An 18,742-nucleotide genomic window follows, 5' to 3' on the forward strand; every position below is an offset into this window, starting at 1 on the left:
GAGAGTGAGAGTGAGAGTGAGAGTGAGAGTGAGAGTGAGAGTGAGAGTGAGAGTGAGAGTGAGAGTGAGAGTGAGAGTGAGATGTGTGTGATGTGTGTGATGTGTGTGATGTATGTGACGTGATGTGACATAAGGAGTTTTTCTTCTAGAGATAAGTATTGGAGTAAATTACATATGAGCGTGGATTTTTTTTCACATGTGTGATGGAGATGGGTGGATGAAGATGAAGATGAAGGTGGAGATGGATGGGGATGAAGATGAATTTAAGATTGATTGAAGATTGGAATGATGAGTAGGGAGTTAGTTGGTTGGATTAACTTTGGCTGGGTATGGGAATGGGATGGGGATGGGATGGGGATGGAGATGAGGGTAAGAGGGTGGGAGAGAAGGGAATGTTTATTGGTGGAGAGGAAGTGGTGTTGGATAATGATATGCTTGATTTGATTTGATTTGATTTGAGTTTTGAAGATGCTTGAGTATGAAAGATGGACATTCTCATGTGGTGAGAATGCTGGGGATGGTGTGATAAGCTAGCTGAAGTTTAGGTTTTGATTTTGATTTTTGCGTTGTGCATAACATGTTGTATTAGTCCATCTCTTTCATTCTTATTCTCGCGGTTGGATGTACAATTTGTGAATGATCAGTTGTGTTTATGTTTACATTTGTGTGAGTAATGATGAAAGATGCAAGTTGTAAAGTCTAAGATGAAAGAGATGAATCGTTGTTTCTCTCTGAGAATGGTGGATCTATGGAGTCATTATGTTTCATTGTGATTGCTTTTTATTTGGAGTGATCTGAGGATTCTGAGCTGCTGTGGTGTGAAGTGAAGACGTGTAGGATATGTATATAGAGGATTGTATTCCTATCTATTTGCGTATGGATCTTATCAAAATGTGTCTAATGATGCAGAGCTACTCTAATGTAGGGTGGAGATCCATATGTTATAGTTATGGAGAATCGTTTACTCATGGATTCTAAATATCTTCCTCCATCCCCCTCCCGACCGCGCGCCACAATACTCATACGGTAGATAGATAGACAGTGTTTGGTCTATATATCCACTCTACTTCTGGGTTCTATTATTAGGTGGGAGATCGGATTCATTTGGTTTATTGATTTGATCTATTGTGTAATTGGTGTGGATGGGAGGATGTGTAGTGATTTAGTTACGGAAGACTGAATTCAGTTATGTTCCTATTCGACTCCTTTTTTATGAGTTTCGTTGCAGGTGCGGTTGAAATGGGTTGTGTTGGGTTAGGTTAAGCTGGAGAGGAGAGAGGATGCTACATGACATGTATGTATGTATATTTTTGGAGAGTAAGATCTCGTTCTTGTATGTGCATGTATCTGGAAGAGGAGTTGTGGGACTGATATCTTTGTTAAGGTTATTAGGCAAGGGGGGCTTGCATTTAAAGGTTTGCGTGAGAGAGGTTAGAGGCTATGTCACACGTGGAACTTGGAACTCGAGGAATTGGGGAGAAAGGTCGCAAGCCTAGATCAAAGAAAGAGGATAGGGAGAGAGGGACCATGGGAGAAGGACAGGGTTGGTGGAGATGCGTCGAGATTCACATTCAAAAAACTAAATACTCTACATTTCCACTCTCCTCTTTCTCGGTGCACGAATTTGATTTAGGTCGGGAAGTTATTCATCATTCTTATATCTGAATCTTGTCAGGGTAAATTATTGCTCGAGCTGTTTTTGAAGGTTTGTATCGGTTGTACCCACAGGCTCATGAGCTCAACACATATAGGTTTTAATACCCGGTGAAAGGAATCCAAAGATCCAGATCTTTCTTGGAAGCTTGGGAATGACGAGTTTCCACGTGAACAATATCACACCGTTTTCCTACCAGCATGTAAAACAGCGAGGGTGAACGGCTCTCTAGCATCCTTCTGTTCTGGCTGAATTTTCTAAACAGAGCTTTGTCAAGAAAGAATATAAGGTAGATGGCTCATCAAAAGCCACAATATTGGAGAAGCATTGCAATCATTCTCTATCTTTTATCTTCATGAAATACTGAAAGAAGAAGAAATTGCGACTAAGTGTAGCTCTCCGCAGATGAAATGAGCCATGATGAAGTATGAAAGACACCAAAACTTTCCAATTGTACTCAATCTTCCAGAACAGACTAGACCGCAGACCAAATATTGATAAGACTAATCCCTCTTCGTTCCAGTCACTAAAAACAACCAAGATCTCATGGCAACGAATATTAGACCACTGGAATAAGTTCTTGCCCTTCAGCTTGAGAATCCGTGATGTACTTTGCCATATTGCACCTTCATCTTTTGACGAAAGGCTTACATGAGCGTCCAACAGTTAACACTCTGAGAGAGCTTAACACGGAATGGACAGTAAACATCATAACTTTGCCATTAATGACAGCGAGTATTTTCTTCCAGGGCAGATGAAATTCCCAAAGCACATAAATCAATGTTTTCTTAGAGAATAATACCAATTCCATATTTCATCACCCGCACCAGATACAACCACTTGGTTTTATTACCATAAACACTCATCATCCCATCCAGTCCAATACTCAATCATGTAAATCTACAGAGGAGACTTAATTTATATTGTCGTTCAACATCCACTCACCACACCGCGGGGCACGTAGCTGACTAATCACAAACCTCACCTCATAAAGCTCCATCCATCTCCTCGTCTCAAAATAAATTGATAGTCTCCATCCCACCACTCATTTCGCACTTGAAGCTCTCAAACTCCGCCATCTACTATCCGCATACATTGCTGCTTCCTTTTTCTTAAATTTCCCTTCTGCCCTCCCAAAAGAACCCGTAAAAATGGCGCAAAAAGGCCAACAAAGTTCGTTTGCTCCCCTCTTCTTCTCCCCTCTGCAATGCTCTCTCCCGCTCCTTTCCCCCTCTCTCCTCCAAACTTCCAGACCAAAAACCTAACAAACAACAGTCGATCTCACCTCCCTCACTACCGCCCAATTATCCCAAGTCAAGAAACAACTCGACGACGAACTCGAACATCTCACCTCTTCCTTCCAACAACTTCGCGCTGCGCAGAGTAAATTTAGAGAATGTCTGAGAAGTATTGGTACCGGTGTTGGAAAGGCTGTTGAGGGTAAGTTTGTTTGTGGTTTCCTTCATTTATTCGTTGCGAGGGGGAAATAGGAGGAATGAAAGGGTGGGAAATGGAAAGAGGAAAGCGAGTCTACGAACAGGAGCTGGAGAGATTGAGCTTGGAGGAAGGAAGAAGGAAATATCGAAGGGGAACAAAAGGGCTTGAGAAGCTCTGCGATTTCAGAAATGGCGAAGAAGCCTTGCCAGTCTCACGGTTGAAGAGACGAGCAGGATACCTCGCGCAGCTTCTTATATTTCTACTCTTCTCCTCTCTACCCTCAATCGCCTCAGATATCTCTTGCCCATAGTAGCCCACTGCTCAAAAGTTTGGACATGCACCTTATCTACGTACCTACTTCTCTGCATCTCCCCTTCCCACCAATCAAATAGCTTAGCACTTTCTCTCTCCCCCCTCATCTCTCCTTGCACTCGAGTTTCCACAAGCCGAGCTCCCACCCATACTATACTAAGCTAACAATCCCTCCCATTCCAATAGGCAAACCAATTCTCGTACCTCTCACAACATCCCTCTACGTTCCCGGCGAATTAGCAGATACCGAGAATGTAATTGTAGATGTCGGAACTGGTTTCTATGTTGAAAAGGTACCATTGTTCTTTTCTCCATTATCCTTCTTCCTTCATTATGCCTTTGCAATTCATATAATACTTCTTTCCCATTCTAGAAACCACATGTACCTTGAACTGCTTCGAAACTTACACACAAACCTTAGAATACCAAAGATGCAACCAAATTCTACGAAGCAAAAGTTGAAGAAATTGGAACCAATTTGAAGGATTTAGAAATTATAGTCAACAACAAATCAAATAGTCTACGCGTGGTTGAAGATGGTATGCTTCTTTTTATTTTGGCTACAAAATCAATGAATTTTTGACTAATCTCTAAGTACAGTTTTACGCCAGAAAGTTCTTAGCTCAACTCCAGGTGCTGATTCAGCTTCAACATCTTGATATCTCTGCGCCATGGATGGGAAAGAAGAAAAATGAAATGCCAAAACTCAAATAATCTCGTAAAGAATTCAATTCGTTCGAGACACCACTAAAATCGGATCAGTCAAGTCGAGGGAAATACCAAGTCTGAAGAATTCGCTGTAGAGTGCAGGCTGTATTTAGGCAGAGTGGAATTCCGATGATGATTGCTCTCATTCGAATATGGCAGCAAAAAGAAATAAGAAAGAGTTGATTTAATCAAACTTAAAAGTGAGATCGGAGAGGTGATTCCTTCGAAGAGACTTGCCAAGTAAATTCGAATAGTAAAATTATGAAAGCACTTGGTGTGTAGTATCGATCTGGTGGTTAAGCTCTGCTTTCGTTCATAGAATGATGGAAACTCAAGAGGAGTCCATCGAGCTCTTCAACAAAATCTTCGAATCCCCCGGCTGGAAAGAAGTTACTCATATCTCTCTGCCAGTCGCGGACCATCGTCGTGTGATCATTTGCTTCCATATCTGTATCCCAAAGATCATGAAAAACTGTGACTCCGGCACAGACATCTGGCTCTGCTACAGTGCTTAAACCATCCCAGTTTCTGTTGATGGTGAATTCAAGGCAGTAACCACCTTTTTGGGTCTTGAACCTATAGATGCTCTGAAGTGTAACCTTCTCGACACGTAGACCAGCCTGAACACGGGGGGTAATTCTAGGATATACGAATCCATACTTGTCTTTACGCTCCTCCATTCTTCGAGTGTTCAATCCCGTGCGAACATATGGTTGCAAGCAACTTTGAACCAAGTCTTGAAATGAGCTGTCGACTACGGTGCCGGCTGTCTCACTGATGATTTCAATGGTCCAATCAACTTGTCTATGGTTATCTTTATTAGTAGGTGATCAAGAAGTCGAGGATCATCAACTTACTCAATGTCAACAGTCACAATCTCTACGCACTTGTTGCGACGTTCTTCCTCGACAACTTTGACTACACCACATTGATATCCGCCATAGACCGTGTCAATGTCTGCCTGAATCTCAAACATCTGGCCTGATGAATTCTGTACGGCGAGGATCGCAACGAATTTCGGCTTCACGTCCTGCAAGTCGTAGTCCGTGCTGCTCCAAACCATAAACTTGTCAAGTTTTGACTTCACATCAGCCATCATGTGAATGACAGCTTGAGGATCAACACTAAGTAAGTATATGTCAGCTCGTGAGTAAACTTCTGGTATACCGTAAACTTACGCTTTTTCGAATACGCCCCTAGCTCCTTTACGAGTCATCATCTTCGTGAAAGCATCCCAATCTTGCTCGCCATCAATCAGGACTGTTTGCCAGCGTGTAAGATGTAGCTCTCCAAAGTGCACTCGCATCTGCATACGGTCTTTGATATGAGTGAGCTCGTTAAGATACTTGCTCAACACCGTACGGAACTTCTCGACCGTGGCTTCTACCTTTAACGAGCGACGTGGGGTCTGTCTGTTCAATTCTTCATTGGAAGACATCTTAGAGAACTTGATACCAGAGGCACGCTTTTGGTCTTTAACAAAGCTGATAGATGCTTCGAGGAGAGTAGACTCAGTAGAAAATCGTGGTGGTACAACAATAAAAACAGTTTCTTCCATGTTAATGCGAGTATGGGCACTATCAGCAGCTTGTCGAATACCTTTAATGACTTCAATGATGGTGGTTTGAGTGGATGGTGGCAATGCAGAGATTGCTAGCCAGCTGCGGGCACAATTCCACTGGATAAAGACTTTCCAACTGGTCTTTAGATGGTCAAGGTCCTTCAGTTGTTCGCCAAACAAATCCTCTGGATTTATTCCCTTCACTGGCCATTGATAGAATCCCTATAGTAAATCAGTGTTTGCAACCAACTGAAGCAATAGATTGATGGGACTCACAACGGCTGAGAATACCTCTCCGTCAAGAGGTTTCTCCAAGAAAAGTGCTGTGTTGGTGCGTGAGCTTTGTTCATTCTCAAGTTGCAACTTCTTGGCTTCAGTCATGAGACCAGCTGGGACGGCCCAACCAGTGCTTGAATTGAGACCTGGCTCTCTGACTTTTTTAACCAGACGGCGAGGTAATTCCTGGTCGGCACGATGGTTATCTGAAGGTGCGTGGCTAGAAGAGCCAGTACCATCGCGAGAATGTCCTCCCCGAGGAGCAATCTCGAACAATCGTCCTAATAATTATTAGCATTCTTCATGGCAATATAGTCGTGAATTGTGTAACGTACCGTTACCACGTCCCGTGGGTACGGAATGGTGCCCGCCACGGCCAGCATTGCCCCTCGAGTTACCTCGAGTGACTCCGCCACCGCGGTGGCTGCCATTTCGGCCGCTACCACCATCAATTGTTCCACGCCCGCGTCCACGAACGGTGCTGTCGGTGCCACGACCACGACCGCGGGTAGCATTATTAATGCTACGACCGCGCCCACCTCTACCGGTGTTAGTTCCTCTAATGACCGAAGTCGATCTAGGAAATTCCTGTCGGACGACAGGAGGTCTAACTTCGACATTATTTGCCGGCACAGGCACTTCTTCAAAATCGCCCGCCTCTGATTCCGCACACCAAGCGGCGGCATTGTACGTCTCGTAACTAGTAAATATTAGCTGTATACTCGATTGAATCAATATGATGAGAACAAAACTATGCATACGTCGCGAGCTTGTTCGAAGACATCTTGTCGATCTGTATTCGATACCTCTTTCTTTGATAAGGAATACGACGACGAGTGATTGTAAGAAGTGGCACACGATCTAGCACACTTAAAGATTATGAGACGATCAGACCAGTCGCAAAATGTAAGATTGAACTAATTCAAAACAGAAATAGAATAGGATTGAACTGTGTGAAGGGAAGAATTGAAAGTTTGATCGAAAGGTTGAGACAATTTGAAGAAGAATTTGATAGTAACAGCAGTGATGTCAAGATAGACACAATTTCTCGATTGGAGAAGGAAAAAATATGAATCAGAAATTGGGGCTGTTGTTGTGAAAAAGAGATTGAGGAAGAAAGTGGAAAGTGAAATGGGAAAGGGAAAGGGATTGAAAGTGGCGAGATTTTAGGTTGACAATAATATCCAACAGCAACCAAAGAGGAAGGAAGAAAGTCACGCTCTTTCCAATATTTCAAATTAGAAACTTAGGCGAGTGAAGAATAAAATGACGGGAACTTCCTTCTTTCTCAAATTCACCATTAATGTCTGTTGTAAAGCGGTGAAGAGCCAGAGAGGAAAGAGAGAAAAAAGTGATTCGAATTGCCATTTGTGGGTATCAACTCTGATCTTCGAATATATGACGAGACTTCAAGTAATAATATTCGTTACAACTTCCAAGGTGAAATGTGAATGATACGAAGTGGAAAAGGTTGTCTATTTCTCTTACCTCAACAGTCCAGTTTTCAATGGCTGAACTTGCCAGTTGGCCTCTATCGCGGGGAAAACCCGGTGAGAATCCAAGAGGAAAAAGACCTATTGTACCATCAGTGAATTGTTATTGAGATGCTGGCTACTTCTCAGAAATTACGCAAGTAACAGAAATACTGCAGTAATGATGTGAGTCTTCTTGAATTTTGGCTTGCGTACTTCAACATGAGAATATCGATAACTATATGAAAAGAAAATGTTTTCAGATGAAAGTCAATCTTGAAAATCTGTCTCGTATGAAGATCTATCGATCGTACAAACGCGCGTAAAGTGCTATGTGACTCCAATCCATATGCATCTATCCGCGCATAACCACAAACGCTCAACATGGATCACTTGGGCCACGTGCATGAAAGAGAAGTCCTAAGATATTTGGCAAAGGGTATCTTCTTTGAACCAATCATTATGTTTGACTTTGTCCAAGTCCACATATACAAATTCAATTTGTAAACTTTGACTTCAAGCATGCATATGCAGTCCACAAGATATAAAAGTTTGATGATTGACGGTACATTTATTACCTACCAGGTAGTCTGGCTTGGTGGATTGAGTACAGAGATGCATGTTTGTTGATCTCTTTTGGATAGACTTAAAATGTGACAGAAAGAAATTGTGGAAGAACCTACAACAAAAGTATTGGCTCTCTTACCTGTGTCTCTCATTAGTCCATGGTGTCATGTAGGATACCCAAGCATTGTTCTTATTAACCTCAGGATTGAACAGGTTGAGGATGTACCTACCCATGGTCGGAAGAGAAAGTTCTCCTCCATGGCTTGTCACGGCCAAAAGAAACCAGAGTCCAAGAGGACATCTTTCTTTGGAAAAGAAAAGTCATTGTAAGCGGTCATATAAAGAAGATTCTTTGAATGATGGGACATATTCTTGAGGTATGTTGATACATTGTGATACAATGTGGAAAAGTTGCGTTCAAAAATCGCAAAATAATAAGGATTGTGGGAAGAAGGATCTTCGAAAGGAAAGACAAATTATAAACTCAAGGTCAACTTGTTGTTAGCGTCGGGGAACACGGAAGATCGGCCGCATTGAGCCACTATCACTATCTTGGGAGGCTAGACTCGAGCTAGAGCAATATGGACCATTCATATTGTTTGTCACACGTGGACCCTTGAGATGACCCTCTACCTCTATGTATTTCGAGATGAGAAATCAGAGATGAGGGACTTCAAGGCCTTGGAGTTCCACATTGAGTAGGTACTAGGTATGTATCATGTATTTACAGTGCTTCCTATACATATCAACATAACAGCAATGAAGTATCCATCATCAGTTCATCCCTAGATATAAGAAAGACATACGTGTTTATAGCTGTTTATGATGATGTTGGAAGTGATGAGATGAGATGAGATGAGACCCCTGAAAAGCCATCCATACCGTATACATACGGACGTATGTAGGTAGTATGGTAAGCTTTCCCCGCACTCCACTAATTTCAGGTACAAGGTTAAATAAAACATGGAATGAAAGGTTCAAGCTTTGCATTACCTAAACTCAAAAAGGTCAATCAACAACACATGCCATATTTAAGATGTCACCAACTCCAATACTACCTCCGTCAAAGTCAATCTTACCCACAGATGCAAAAACACGATTAGAGAAAGCTGAGAATGCTAGAAAACGTTTGGTAGCTGGCCGCACGGTGAAGGAGGATTCGGATGAAGATGAGGACTCGGACGAAGAGGCTGAATGGCAATGGATATACGACGATGAGCTTTCTGAAGAAGCCGCTTCGCCCTCGCAGACCAATGATGAAGGAGGCAAAAGTTCAGCAGCTAAGAGAACGCGTCGGCTTTCGAAAGGTACGGGAGCTAAGAGGATTGTCGGTGCCAGGGCTGGAAAAACGGTCTGCAGGATTGCAGATTGTGTTTTGATAAATAACGATACTTCGAATACAAACTGGGTTGGAATTATCTCAGGATTTGAAGAAGATGAGGGTTATGACGAAAATGCCGAATCATACCATGATATAATGAAGGCCAATATTTGGTGGTTCTGTAGCCCAAATGACATTCACAATAAAACGAAGAAGCGATCCGATTTTCTAGAAGTAAGTAGATACAATACTTACATCCTGCTTCCTGTGGCTAACTACTATAGAATGAGCTCTACATTTCTTCTGATCTCGATACAATTTCACTGGCGACCATCAATGGCGTAGCTACCATCCTTTCAGAGGAAGCATTCAAAGCCAAATTCCCAACAGGGAAAATACCTAGAAATCGAAAAGAAAATGGGAAAACATTTATGTGCCGCCGAGGGTTACACAGCAAATCTGTCACATATACAGAGGAATTCGTATGGGATGATGTATACCATAACACGGAGGAAAGTGTTGAACAATTGATCGAGAAGATCGAAAATAGTCTACCAAACACTAAGAGAAAGAAGCCTGTTCTTCCTTATCTCAAGAAGAAAAAGAAGCACGATGAGGATAATGAAGCAAGCGTGGCATCTGAGCATGATGAAGATTATGAAGTGGATGAAGAAATCTTAGCAACACCAAGGAAAAGGCAAAAGACTACCAAAGTTATAACCCCGCGAAAACCACGCACGCCCTCCAAGCTACTTACTCCCAGTCACAAACGGTTCGTCATTGGAATTTGATCAAAAAGATTCATGCTGACGGTATTTGTAGGATTGTCGTTAAGAAGCCACTAGAGTTTACGCCTTTAGGAATGCGTATGCTTTCACCATCAGTTAATGCTTCTCCATTTCAAACAGCTCGATCGCGTCTTCACGTTTCATCCGTTCCTGATACCCTTCCCTGTCGTGAAGAAGAATTCTCATCAGTATACACACATCTTGCAGCTGCTATTACAGATGGTACTGGCTCATGTATATATATCTCTGGAACTCCGGGAACCGGAAAGACTGCAACGGTACGGGAAGTTGTCGCACAGCTTAATGCATCTGTCTCAGCCGATGAATTAGATCCTTTTATTTTCGTCGAGATCAACGGAATGAAAGTCACCGATCCGCATCAATCTTATGCACTGTTATGGGAAGCCCTGAAAGGAGACCGTGTGAGTCCAAGTCACGCATTGGATTTATTGGAAAGAGAATTCAGCAAACCATCCCCAAGAAGAGAGCCATGCGTTGTCTTGATGGACGAATTAGACCAACTGGTAACGAAGAACCAAAGCGTCATGTACAATTTTTTCAACTGGCCTGGTCTGAGACATTCCAAACTGATCGTACTCGCTGTGGCTAATACCATGGATTTGCCTGAGCGTACCCTTTCCAACAAAATCTCTTCACGTCTCGGTATGTCGAACTGTCATTTCGTCTTCGTTCAACTGCAGCTGACATTTAATTTTAGGTCTAACCCGTATAACCTTCCCAGGGTATACCCACGAGCAGCTCCAAACAATCATAACCTCCCGTCTAACCGACGTTCCCGCCCACCTAATCCACCCCGACGCTATCCAATTCGCTTCTCGCAAAGTCGCCTCCGTATCCGGCGATGCTCGTCGTGCCCTTGATATTTGTCGTCGTGCCGTCGAAATCGCCGAATCAGAATCACTCTCCATCCCGAACACACCTTCTAAAACACCGGGTAAAGAAGAAAAGAGAGGGAAAGGTGTGGTTAGCATAGCGACAGTCAAGAAAGCTATCAATGAAGCGACGACGAGTCCGTTGCAACAGTATTTGAGAGCATTACCGTTGGCGACGAAAATGTTCTTGGCTGCGTTGGTATTGAGATTGAGGAGGGCGGGGACAGGGGAGTGTCTTGTGGGAGAGGTGGTCGATGAGTGCAGGAGGATGGCGAAGCTGGATACAGGGGGCAGTGTAGTAGGGTTTTTGCTTACGGGTGCTGGGGCGGCCGGAGGCGTTAATAATGGAGACAGAACCAGAGTAAAACAAGCAGGGAAAGGGGCAAGAGTTCAGGGAATGAGCGAGGCGGCAATAGGATTAATGGAGGCGGGTGTCATAGGGATAGAAGTGAGAAAGGCCGAGAGGATGGGCAAGGTTCGGTTGGGGATTGGAGAGGAAGATGTTAAAGTTGCTTTTAAAGATGATCCGGAGATTAGGGGCTTAGGGTTCGTGGGATAAGGGTAAGGTTGGAGTAGCGAGAGTTTGGGAAGGGAGAATGTGTCGAAATAGGGATATAGAGATAAATAGAAACACGGTTGAATCGATACCCATCGCTATCATACACACACAATAAGCCAGGATAGCGTAATAATATAAAGAAAGAAGCAATAATCTAAAGATGGCAATCCCCCCAAAAATGATTATCATTCATGTAGCAATGGTATATGTATGCAATAAGTATCTAAACCATTACGCATGCAATTTTATAAAACGCCAAACACGCCCCCAGCTAAACTGCCTTGTCTCGTCTAGCTTCGCCAAAATACCTTCCCATTGCCTTTTTGCATTTTCATATTATACATTTATGTATTTAAAACTTTCGTCGTCCAAGCTCTGGTTTCCATTCGAGGGGGTGGGATTCTGGGGTTGCGAGTTCGTCCTGTTTCCATACTTTTACTGTTGGGGGAATGGATAGTTAGCATTTGTTTCTTGTGAATGGGGGTGCAAAGGTTGCCAAGGGTAAGATGGAAGAAGAGGGGAAGGAAAGGAAAGGAAATAGAGGCACATACTAGTTTTATCCGCCTCTCCCGTGATCAATCTCAACCCAGTCTTATCGAATAAACTCGTGAAAATGCCCGCCTCCGCATCCAAAGAACCCGGTTGGGCGATAGAATCCAGCGCTTGATATCTATGGCCTGTTTTCCAATCCCAGAACGCCATCGATCCATTGTCTCCTCCGGAGAATAATACGTTGTCTTCGTTAACACTGAGTGTATTGATGATAGCATTTTGACCATCGAAGTTTTGCATAAAGGCTCCCTCGGGACATTTCCATTGTTTGATGCTTCCTGCGCTGCCACTTGCAAATGTGAATTCTTTGGGATGAATGGCAAGTGCGCGAACACCTTTTTTGTGGTGGGTGAGGGCTCCCATACTTTTTCCAGCTGCTAAATCCCATAGGCGGACTGTGGAATCAAGGGAGGACGTAATGACTTGTGGATCGGCTTCTTGGCATTTCAGATCTGATACTGTGCCTTTGTGTCCGGATAATACGTGGATGTTACTCCTGGTCCTCATATCCCATACTCGTGCTACACCATCTCTTCCTCCCGTAACCAGTACATCCAGAGTAGGATGTAAAGCCAAAGTATAAACACCACTCAAATGTCCATGATAATGTCGAATCACTTTGTTGGTTTCCAAATCCCAACACTTAACCATCTTGTCCTCTCCACAACTAAACAAATATGGATGCCGAGGACTAACTGCCAATCCTCTCACAGTCGATATATGTCCCGTCAATGTAAGTTTCAATCCTCCAGTCGCTAAATCCCATATCTTAATTGTACGATCTCCAGCTCCAGAAGCAAACCAGCGATTCTCGGGTTCAACAGCCAAAGCACGTACCCATCCTAAATGTCCAGATATGACGCGCATGAGTTTCCATGGGGCATGCCATTCGGGTTTTGCTTGGACGAAATTCTGTTTGCGCACTAAACTACTGGATGGCAGATTACTCTGCGCAGTAGATATCGAAGGACCGTTCGCATTGGGTGGTGTATCTTTACCGCGGATTATAAGACTGGTGCTACTTCCAGCCCCAGAACTCTCAATTCGTGATGGGATTCCTTCGATCATCTTCATAGTATTGTTGTCTGCAGCCGAGTCCCCATCTGTAGCTTGAACCTTGGCCTTCTTCCTCCTGTTACCAGCAGCGGCAGCTTGTTTTGCAGCCAAGGCAGCTGGTAATTCTCGAACATGATCGTATTCGGCGTGGACTCTTCCTACTAATGCTAATTTGTCTGCGGTTTCTGTAGATTTTGGATCGGGGATTGATTCTGTATCTGCGAAAAGAGAACGTGTTCGTTTGGCATTTTGTTTTATTAGAGATTTAATTTGATCGTCCGAAGGTAACGATGCGACTGCGGTTGCCATAATGAATGGAAGTGGTTGATGTTGATAAGTTGCGCGTGTGAGGATTGCGATTTGGAAATTTATCGCGATAAAGCTTCAGGAACGTGAGCCACGGACCATCAAGCCACCGTACTGGCCACCACACTAGCCACTAAGTCGGTTCCAAGGTTACCTATTGGCTGTTGCTTTACATTCCAGGCTTCTCCTCCACGCCATCATATGATATCAAAATAAATTTAATACAATATTTCTTCTTCCAATCAGTCTTTCATCAAGATCATATTGAATTCATTGAAACGCAATGGAAAAGCCATCAGAAGATAAATACGCCATTCATCAGGCTTGTCGAGATGGTAGAAGTATAATACCCTCTCCTCTCCTCTCATCTTTTGTTACTAATAAGAATCTAGCTGCTATCGTGGAGTCCCTTCTCAATGTAGGAGATCCCCATATTTTCTGCTATGGAACACTTGGTTATATACAAATATGAGTAGTACTCACAAATTTTAGGCCAACCCAAAACTCGCCTTCTTGAAAGATGACGACGAAAGATTGCCTATTCATTGGGCAGTTTCTTATGGGCATTTGGACATTGTCATATTACTTTCCAATGTGAAGAATTTTGATCCCGACGTACAGGTGTGTATATTTCATATCGTGCCTGTCTAGACTGTGGGCAACTTTGTTGATATAATTGTAGGATGGGTCTGGATGGACACCTCTTATGATCGCTGTCAGCCTCAAGGAAGGCGACGACATTGTGAACTTATTATTGAAGAAAGAGGCTGAAGTGAATGCTAAGAGTATGTTATGCCCTTACTTTGTTGTGGTTCTGTTCAACTGATGCCCATCATCTCTTAGATTTCACCGACCAGGTATGACATTCAAACTATTCTGAGCACCCCTACGAACAACCATCTAACTGACATTTAGACCGCTCTGCACTTTGCCACCTCCAAAAACAACCTCCCAGTAGCCAAACTTCTACTTTCGCAAACCCCACCTGCATCCTGTAGAATTAAGGACAAGCGTGGACAGTATGCAATTCATCGTGCAGCGGCTATTGGATCCACCCCATTAGTTGAGTTATTGTTGAAGAATAAAAGTCCATTGAATCCTACGGATGTCGCGGGACAGACACCACTTCATCATGCCGTTGCTGAAGGTCACGGTACGTTAGTTTTGTTCACTTGCCTTCAGATATCAGATTGGGAGATATCCCGATTAGTTTTGATGATTTTGTCACAAATCTTTCAGCTTACTAAAACATACATACAGGTGACACTGCAGTAGCACTTTTAAAAGCCGGCGCAGAAACAGACAAGAAGGATTTAGATGGTTGCCTTGCGTTGGACCTTGCCCCTGACAGTCAGGTTAGTGATCATTATTCCCCCCATATTATATCGTACCAAGCTCAAGATGTTTAGGTCAAGAAATATATAGTTCAATGGGCCGAGATGGAGGGTATCGACTTATAGCATGCCGCTGGCAGGAAATAAGTATGAATGATGAAAATAATGAAATCCAATTGCATCTCATCCCCTTGTTACTAAACTTCTATTGAGATTTTAGTTCCTAATACCAGATTTAGAGCTTTGGTCAGGCAGTGCTGGGTTTGAATTTGATGTTGGACATTGACGTTCCTCTGAACTAAACACTCGTTTATTCTGATTTATCACCCGCTGTAAATCTGCAATTCATGTACCATTTTCTCATTCGCAAGCAAGTCAAATGTTGTCAGAACTCACTTCCTTGGGTGTAAGTCTCAAATGAAGTAGGCAGGTGATTGTAGGGTGAATCAAAAGTCTACATGGCAATTGCAATCAAGTGGCACTTGATTCTTTCTTCTCGACTCAAGAGAACCGTCTTCATTTATGCTGCCTCTCTGTTTATACACATTCGCCAACTTCAGTGTACCGAACAGCTGAGTGAGGATGAATCACACCGACGAAGGAATGACAGCTCGGAACCGATAGACTATGCCCCACTCTTGCAGATCAAGCTTTCAAGTCCCCTTTTAATCCGCTCACTCATTGGTTGCATATCGCCACTGCATCCCTGACTGATCAGATTGATAAGATAAAAATTAGTTTAGGAATCGCGTCGTCGTAAGCTGCGTATGCGTACCCGCAACTTCATTATTATTACTTATTATTGCTTGTTGTTGATTGTATTGGCCCTTGAAATCATAAATACTAGAGTGTTGTCCGTCCTCCTCTGGTTCGGAATCTTTTCACCATTTTGGTCATTGTTCTTCTGACTTGAAGGATAGTAGCTGGTATGAAATCGAGAATGCTTTCACTGCCTCTAGTTCTCGCTCCGCTACTATTCCTATTAGTTAGCGCTAGTGCAGTGCCTAATCAAGCACCATTGTTACTCCAAACATCCAATGGTCCTAGTATAGAACATGCCCGCGCAAATGCACCTGAGATCTTCAACACAATTCATTCGTCTATGCGACAATGGGGTTCTTCTCTAAAACATAATGGGGTGTCCTTTTTCCCAGCAACCATACCGGAAGGGACTCTCTTTTACCATGGAACCCACATACCCGAGCCGGTCGAGGGGATGGAATGGTTAGCTTTCGAAATTGAGCACGCGGAGGTATTTGCACGTCCTAGAAGAGGTCGTGGTCCTGGGGGTCCTGGAGGTCTTGGAAATCATGGTCCAGGCAAAGGAAAAGGTCCTGGTGGGAAACCTCCCGGAGGACCGGGAAGAAGTCCTCCTCCGCATGTACAAATGGACAGTCATCCTAAACTCAAAGCCAAGCATGATGATAATGTTCATGATTCTGATGACAAAGAAGAAGATAGCCATGGTTATCTCCACACCTACCGTACCTCCAAGCCCCTCACCAAACTCATCTACATCGACGGAATGTCCGCCGGGAAGATCAGTATGGGAACCCTTGATTCTACAGACTACATTATTCGCAATCTTTCTCCCACTTCAACAGAGCCAAACAATGATTGGATTCGTGCAGCTGATCTTTGTAGGATCGGCGAGGAGTATGGTATTGAAGGAATTCTTCGCATGGAAGCGGGATTTGAAATTATCCTATGTAGTTTCAAAGATAGGCTTGAGTTCATAGGTGCCTCTCAGAGAGACGACAAATCTGGAGGGTTTCAGAACGGGGAAGATGACGTGGGGCATTTTGAGTATGTGAGGGCTCTCGTTTATAGGTACCAGGGTATCATGGGGGGGAGAGTAGAAGTCGATTATTCTTCCATGATCTCTGCCTTCTTTTACCCTCTCAATATTACTAACCCCAATCCTTCTCGTTCTGAACTTCCTAGATTGGTCGGACCTTCCGAATCAGGTGATTTGGAGAGAATCCGCTCTGATATCCTGGAGTTGTTCAAATTTGGAGAGTACGAGAAGAGAGAAACGATCAACTGGCAAAATGTCGTGGATATGATTGTTACGAGGTATTCGGATCGTCTCAAGTTTATGGTTCAAAATGAGACGTCAGAAGCCGCGTTATTATCGGAAATCAAATTGCTGTTGGATGCGCATACGGATTACAAAAAGATTGATATTCCTTCCTCGATTGAGAAATGCGCGAATCACTATCTAAGACCGGTGACACCGGAAACGGATGCAGATCATTTGATTCACGCCGCTATTCTCAAGGTGTCTCGTGATATTTGCAATACTTTGTTTGAAGTCAGAGAATTAATAGGTAGTGATGAAAAGGGTGCAAAAGAAAAGGAAGCAAAACAATTGATCAGAGAATTGATCAATGGATTGGATTGGACCACCTGGCTGGAATGTGGAAAGTGTGGTTATGATGAGGTATGTTTCGTGGCAATCTGGCCCTGGGGAGGTTTGGAAGATCACGTTTCTCCGGGTTGTGTTAAGAGGGGTGACATGGGTGATCGAAGGGGATACTGGGATTGGGGACATTAGTATCGGCCGCAACTTTGGAGAAGGCTAATTAGCCGTAGACTTTTGATTGTTCGATTGAGGAGGGTGGATATATGGGCAGCTTTGTATTATAGTGACATGATTTGGGATGTATACAGTATTGAACTAGTATATCATATGTTTCAATTTTACAAAGATCGGAAGATTTCATGGATTCCTTCGGTCTACTTGGTACACTACTCATTGTTCTCAGGGGTTACCGAGTAGTTTCTCCATACATTGAAGCCACCGAATTCTCAGTCCTCGCCTGAAAGCTCTCACAAACTCATCTCTCTATAATAGTTTGGACATCATCTTTCTCCCTAGATCCTGCGTGGTCATTTGACAGAATTTCAACGAAAGTAGAGGCTCTCGTGTTGCTATAGATCGTTTCGCCGTCCATCCATCTGCAAGATAACAGCAGCAGAACCGTCGGCAAGTATAATCGCTTTGATGCCTTTGTAGTACTCGGTTACTTGTATGACTTTCCATTTGGCATTTTGTCTCAATATCCTCTCATTCCATCTGACCTCTCTCTCTTGGGTGGGATTGATCTCTAGTGATCTCGGTTTCCGTCAGCGCTCGAGACCACTTCGAGTGGTCTTACAATCTTGATTGCTGAAGTAAACTTCTGCATGTACTTTATGTTGCACATGTGCAGTCATGTCTTTTGCAATTAGACTTAAAATACTTACCTTTCGTGTCGTTCCAAACGAGCGCGAAAACTATCTTATCAGAGATCTTGTCATAGAACTAGGTATTAATGAACGTACAAAATATAATGATCATCCAGAGAGATTATTGGCTGTGGAATTGGTAATGTTTTAATTCGTTGTGGACAGCAATGCATCGATGCCTAATTCGGACTAGAATCTTCTCCCGTGAGCGCCCGAAGTTCTTTTTCACGTCAACTAGAACAGAGAAGATAATTTTTCCAGCAACTTCGCAAGACTTTTCCGACAGAAGCAACTTCGAAATCGTGCCATTTCATCGACCAGAACGGAAATATCAACGTCGCTTACATCTCTTCAAATTCAAATCTACATACACATCACAATTCCCAAGGGCGAATTTATCTTAGGATTCAAGATCCCCAGGATACCATGGGATTTTATGAGGCAATATATTGTTGGATCAAGCTGAAATGAAGAGCTTTCGCAAATGTAATCAAACTTCTTGAGCTCCAACCTTATCGATGGCAGGACGCGCGATCATTTCTCAAAACATCAGTGCTCTAGCGGGGCTGCAATGCCAAGGACTCGAAATGTTCTATGGGAAAGGGTTAGCGATTATCTGGGATGGTAGTTGACACCTGATACGGGTCTTGGTGGAGCTTATTCTTTTCTTTGAAGGACGATTGCGTTTAGGAATTTACTCGTGCCAAACGAGTCG

General features: G+C 43.3%; 6 protein-coding genes across 6 annotated transcripts; 4 read left to right on the forward strand and 2 right to left on the reverse strand.

The window, feature by feature from the left end:
- Nucleotides 1-2,805: 2,805 nt before the first annotated feature.
- Nucleotides 2,806-4,062, forward strand: EAE97_002174 (uncharacterized protein; the record flags this gene model as incomplete). Its single annotated transcript, XM_038872685.1, has 5 exons — nucleotides 2,806-2,827; nucleotides 2,930-3,094; nucleotides 3,590-3,696; nucleotides 3,825-3,942; nucleotides 4,004-4,062. The coding sequence occupies 5 exons, from the start codon at nucleotides 2,806-2,808 to the stop codon at nucleotides 4,060-4,062; spliced, it is 471 nt and encodes a 156-aa protein (XP_038735891.1).
- A 345-nt stretch (nucleotides 4,063-4,407) lies between these two features.
- EAE97_002175 (uncharacterized protein) lies at nucleotides 4,408-6,732 on the reverse strand (the record flags this gene model as incomplete). The annotated part of the gene is made up of 6 exons (XM_038872686.1): nucleotides 4,408-4,915; nucleotides 4,969-5,235; nucleotides 5,290-5,894; nucleotides 5,949-6,229; nucleotides 6,284-6,648; nucleotides 6,710-6,732. The coding sequence occupies 6 exons, from the start codon at nucleotides 6,730-6,732 to the stop codon at nucleotides 4,408-4,410; spliced, it is 2,049 nt and encodes a 682-aa protein (XP_038735892.1).
- Nucleotides 6,733-8,802: 2,070 nt separating this feature from the next.
- EAE97_002176 (uncharacterized protein) lies at nucleotides 8,803-11,674 on the forward strand. The gene is made up of 5 exons (XM_038872687.1): nucleotides 8,803-8,900; nucleotides 8,963-9,542; nucleotides 9,593-10,080; nucleotides 10,131-10,759; nucleotides 10,815-11,674. Exons 2-5 carry the CDS (start codon nucleotides 9,024-9,026, stop codon nucleotides 11,546-11,548), a joined length of 2,370 nt encoding a protein of 789 aa, XP_038735893.1. The 5' UTR covers nucleotides 8,803-8,900; nucleotides 8,963-9,023; the 3' UTR covers nucleotides 11,549-11,674.
- A 226-nt stretch (nucleotides 11,675-11,900) lies between these two features.
- On the reverse strand, nucleotides 11,901-13,465 carry EAE97_002177 (uncharacterized protein; the record flags this gene model as incomplete). The annotated part of the gene is made up of 2 exons (XM_038872688.1): nucleotides 11,901-11,986; nucleotides 12,100-13,465. The coding sequence occupies 2 exons, from the start codon at nucleotides 13,463-13,465 to the stop codon at nucleotides 11,901-11,903; spliced, it is 1,452 nt and encodes a 483-aa protein (XP_038735894.1).
- Nucleotides 13,466-13,745: 280 nt separating this feature from the next.
- EAE97_002178 (uncharacterized protein) lies at nucleotides 13,746-14,922 on the forward strand (the record flags this gene model as incomplete). Its single annotated transcript, XM_038872689.1, has 8 exons — nucleotides 13,746-13,803; nucleotides 13,855-13,880; nucleotides 13,955-14,083; nucleotides 14,145-14,247; nucleotides 14,306-14,319; nucleotides 14,378-14,615; nucleotides 14,723-14,817; nucleotides 14,872-14,922. The coding sequence occupies 8 exons, from the start codon at nucleotides 13,746-13,748 to the stop codon at nucleotides 14,920-14,922; spliced, it is 714 nt and encodes a 237-aa protein (XP_038735895.1).
- An 814-nt stretch (nucleotides 14,923-15,736) lies between these two features.
- On the forward strand, nucleotides 15,737-17,353 carry EAE97_002179 (uncharacterized protein; the record flags this gene model as incomplete). Its single annotated transcript, XM_038872690.1, has 1 exon — nucleotides 15,737-17,353. The coding sequence occupies one exon, from the start codon at nucleotides 15,737-15,739 to the stop codon at nucleotides 17,351-17,353; it is 1,617 nt and encodes a 538-aa protein (XP_038735896.1).
- Between the last annotated feature and the right edge of the window lie 1,389 nt (nucleotides 17,354-18,742).

This window comes from Botrytis byssoidea, assembly GCF_014898295.1.
Source record: "Botrytis byssoidea strain MUCL 94 chromosome Unknown BBYS_004, whole genome shotgun sequence".
In the NCBI taxonomy this organism is placed as follows: Eukaryota; Fungi; Ascomycota; class Leotiomycetes; order Helotiales; family Sclerotiniaceae; genus Botrytis; species Botrytis byssoidea.

Coding starts and splice junctions, on each gene's coding strand:
- EAE97_002176 (XM_038872687.1), top strand. CDS start 9,024: ATGTCACCAACTCCAATACTACCTCCGTCAAAGTCAATCTTACCCACA. Junction 9,543..9,592: donor AGCGATCCGATTTTCTAGAA/GTAAGTAGATAC, acceptor TAACTACTATAG/AATGAGCTCTACATTTCTTC. Junction 10,081..10,130: donor CTTACTCCCAGTCACAAACG/GTTCGTCATTGG, acceptor CGGTATTTGTAG/GATTGTCGTTAAGAAGCCAC.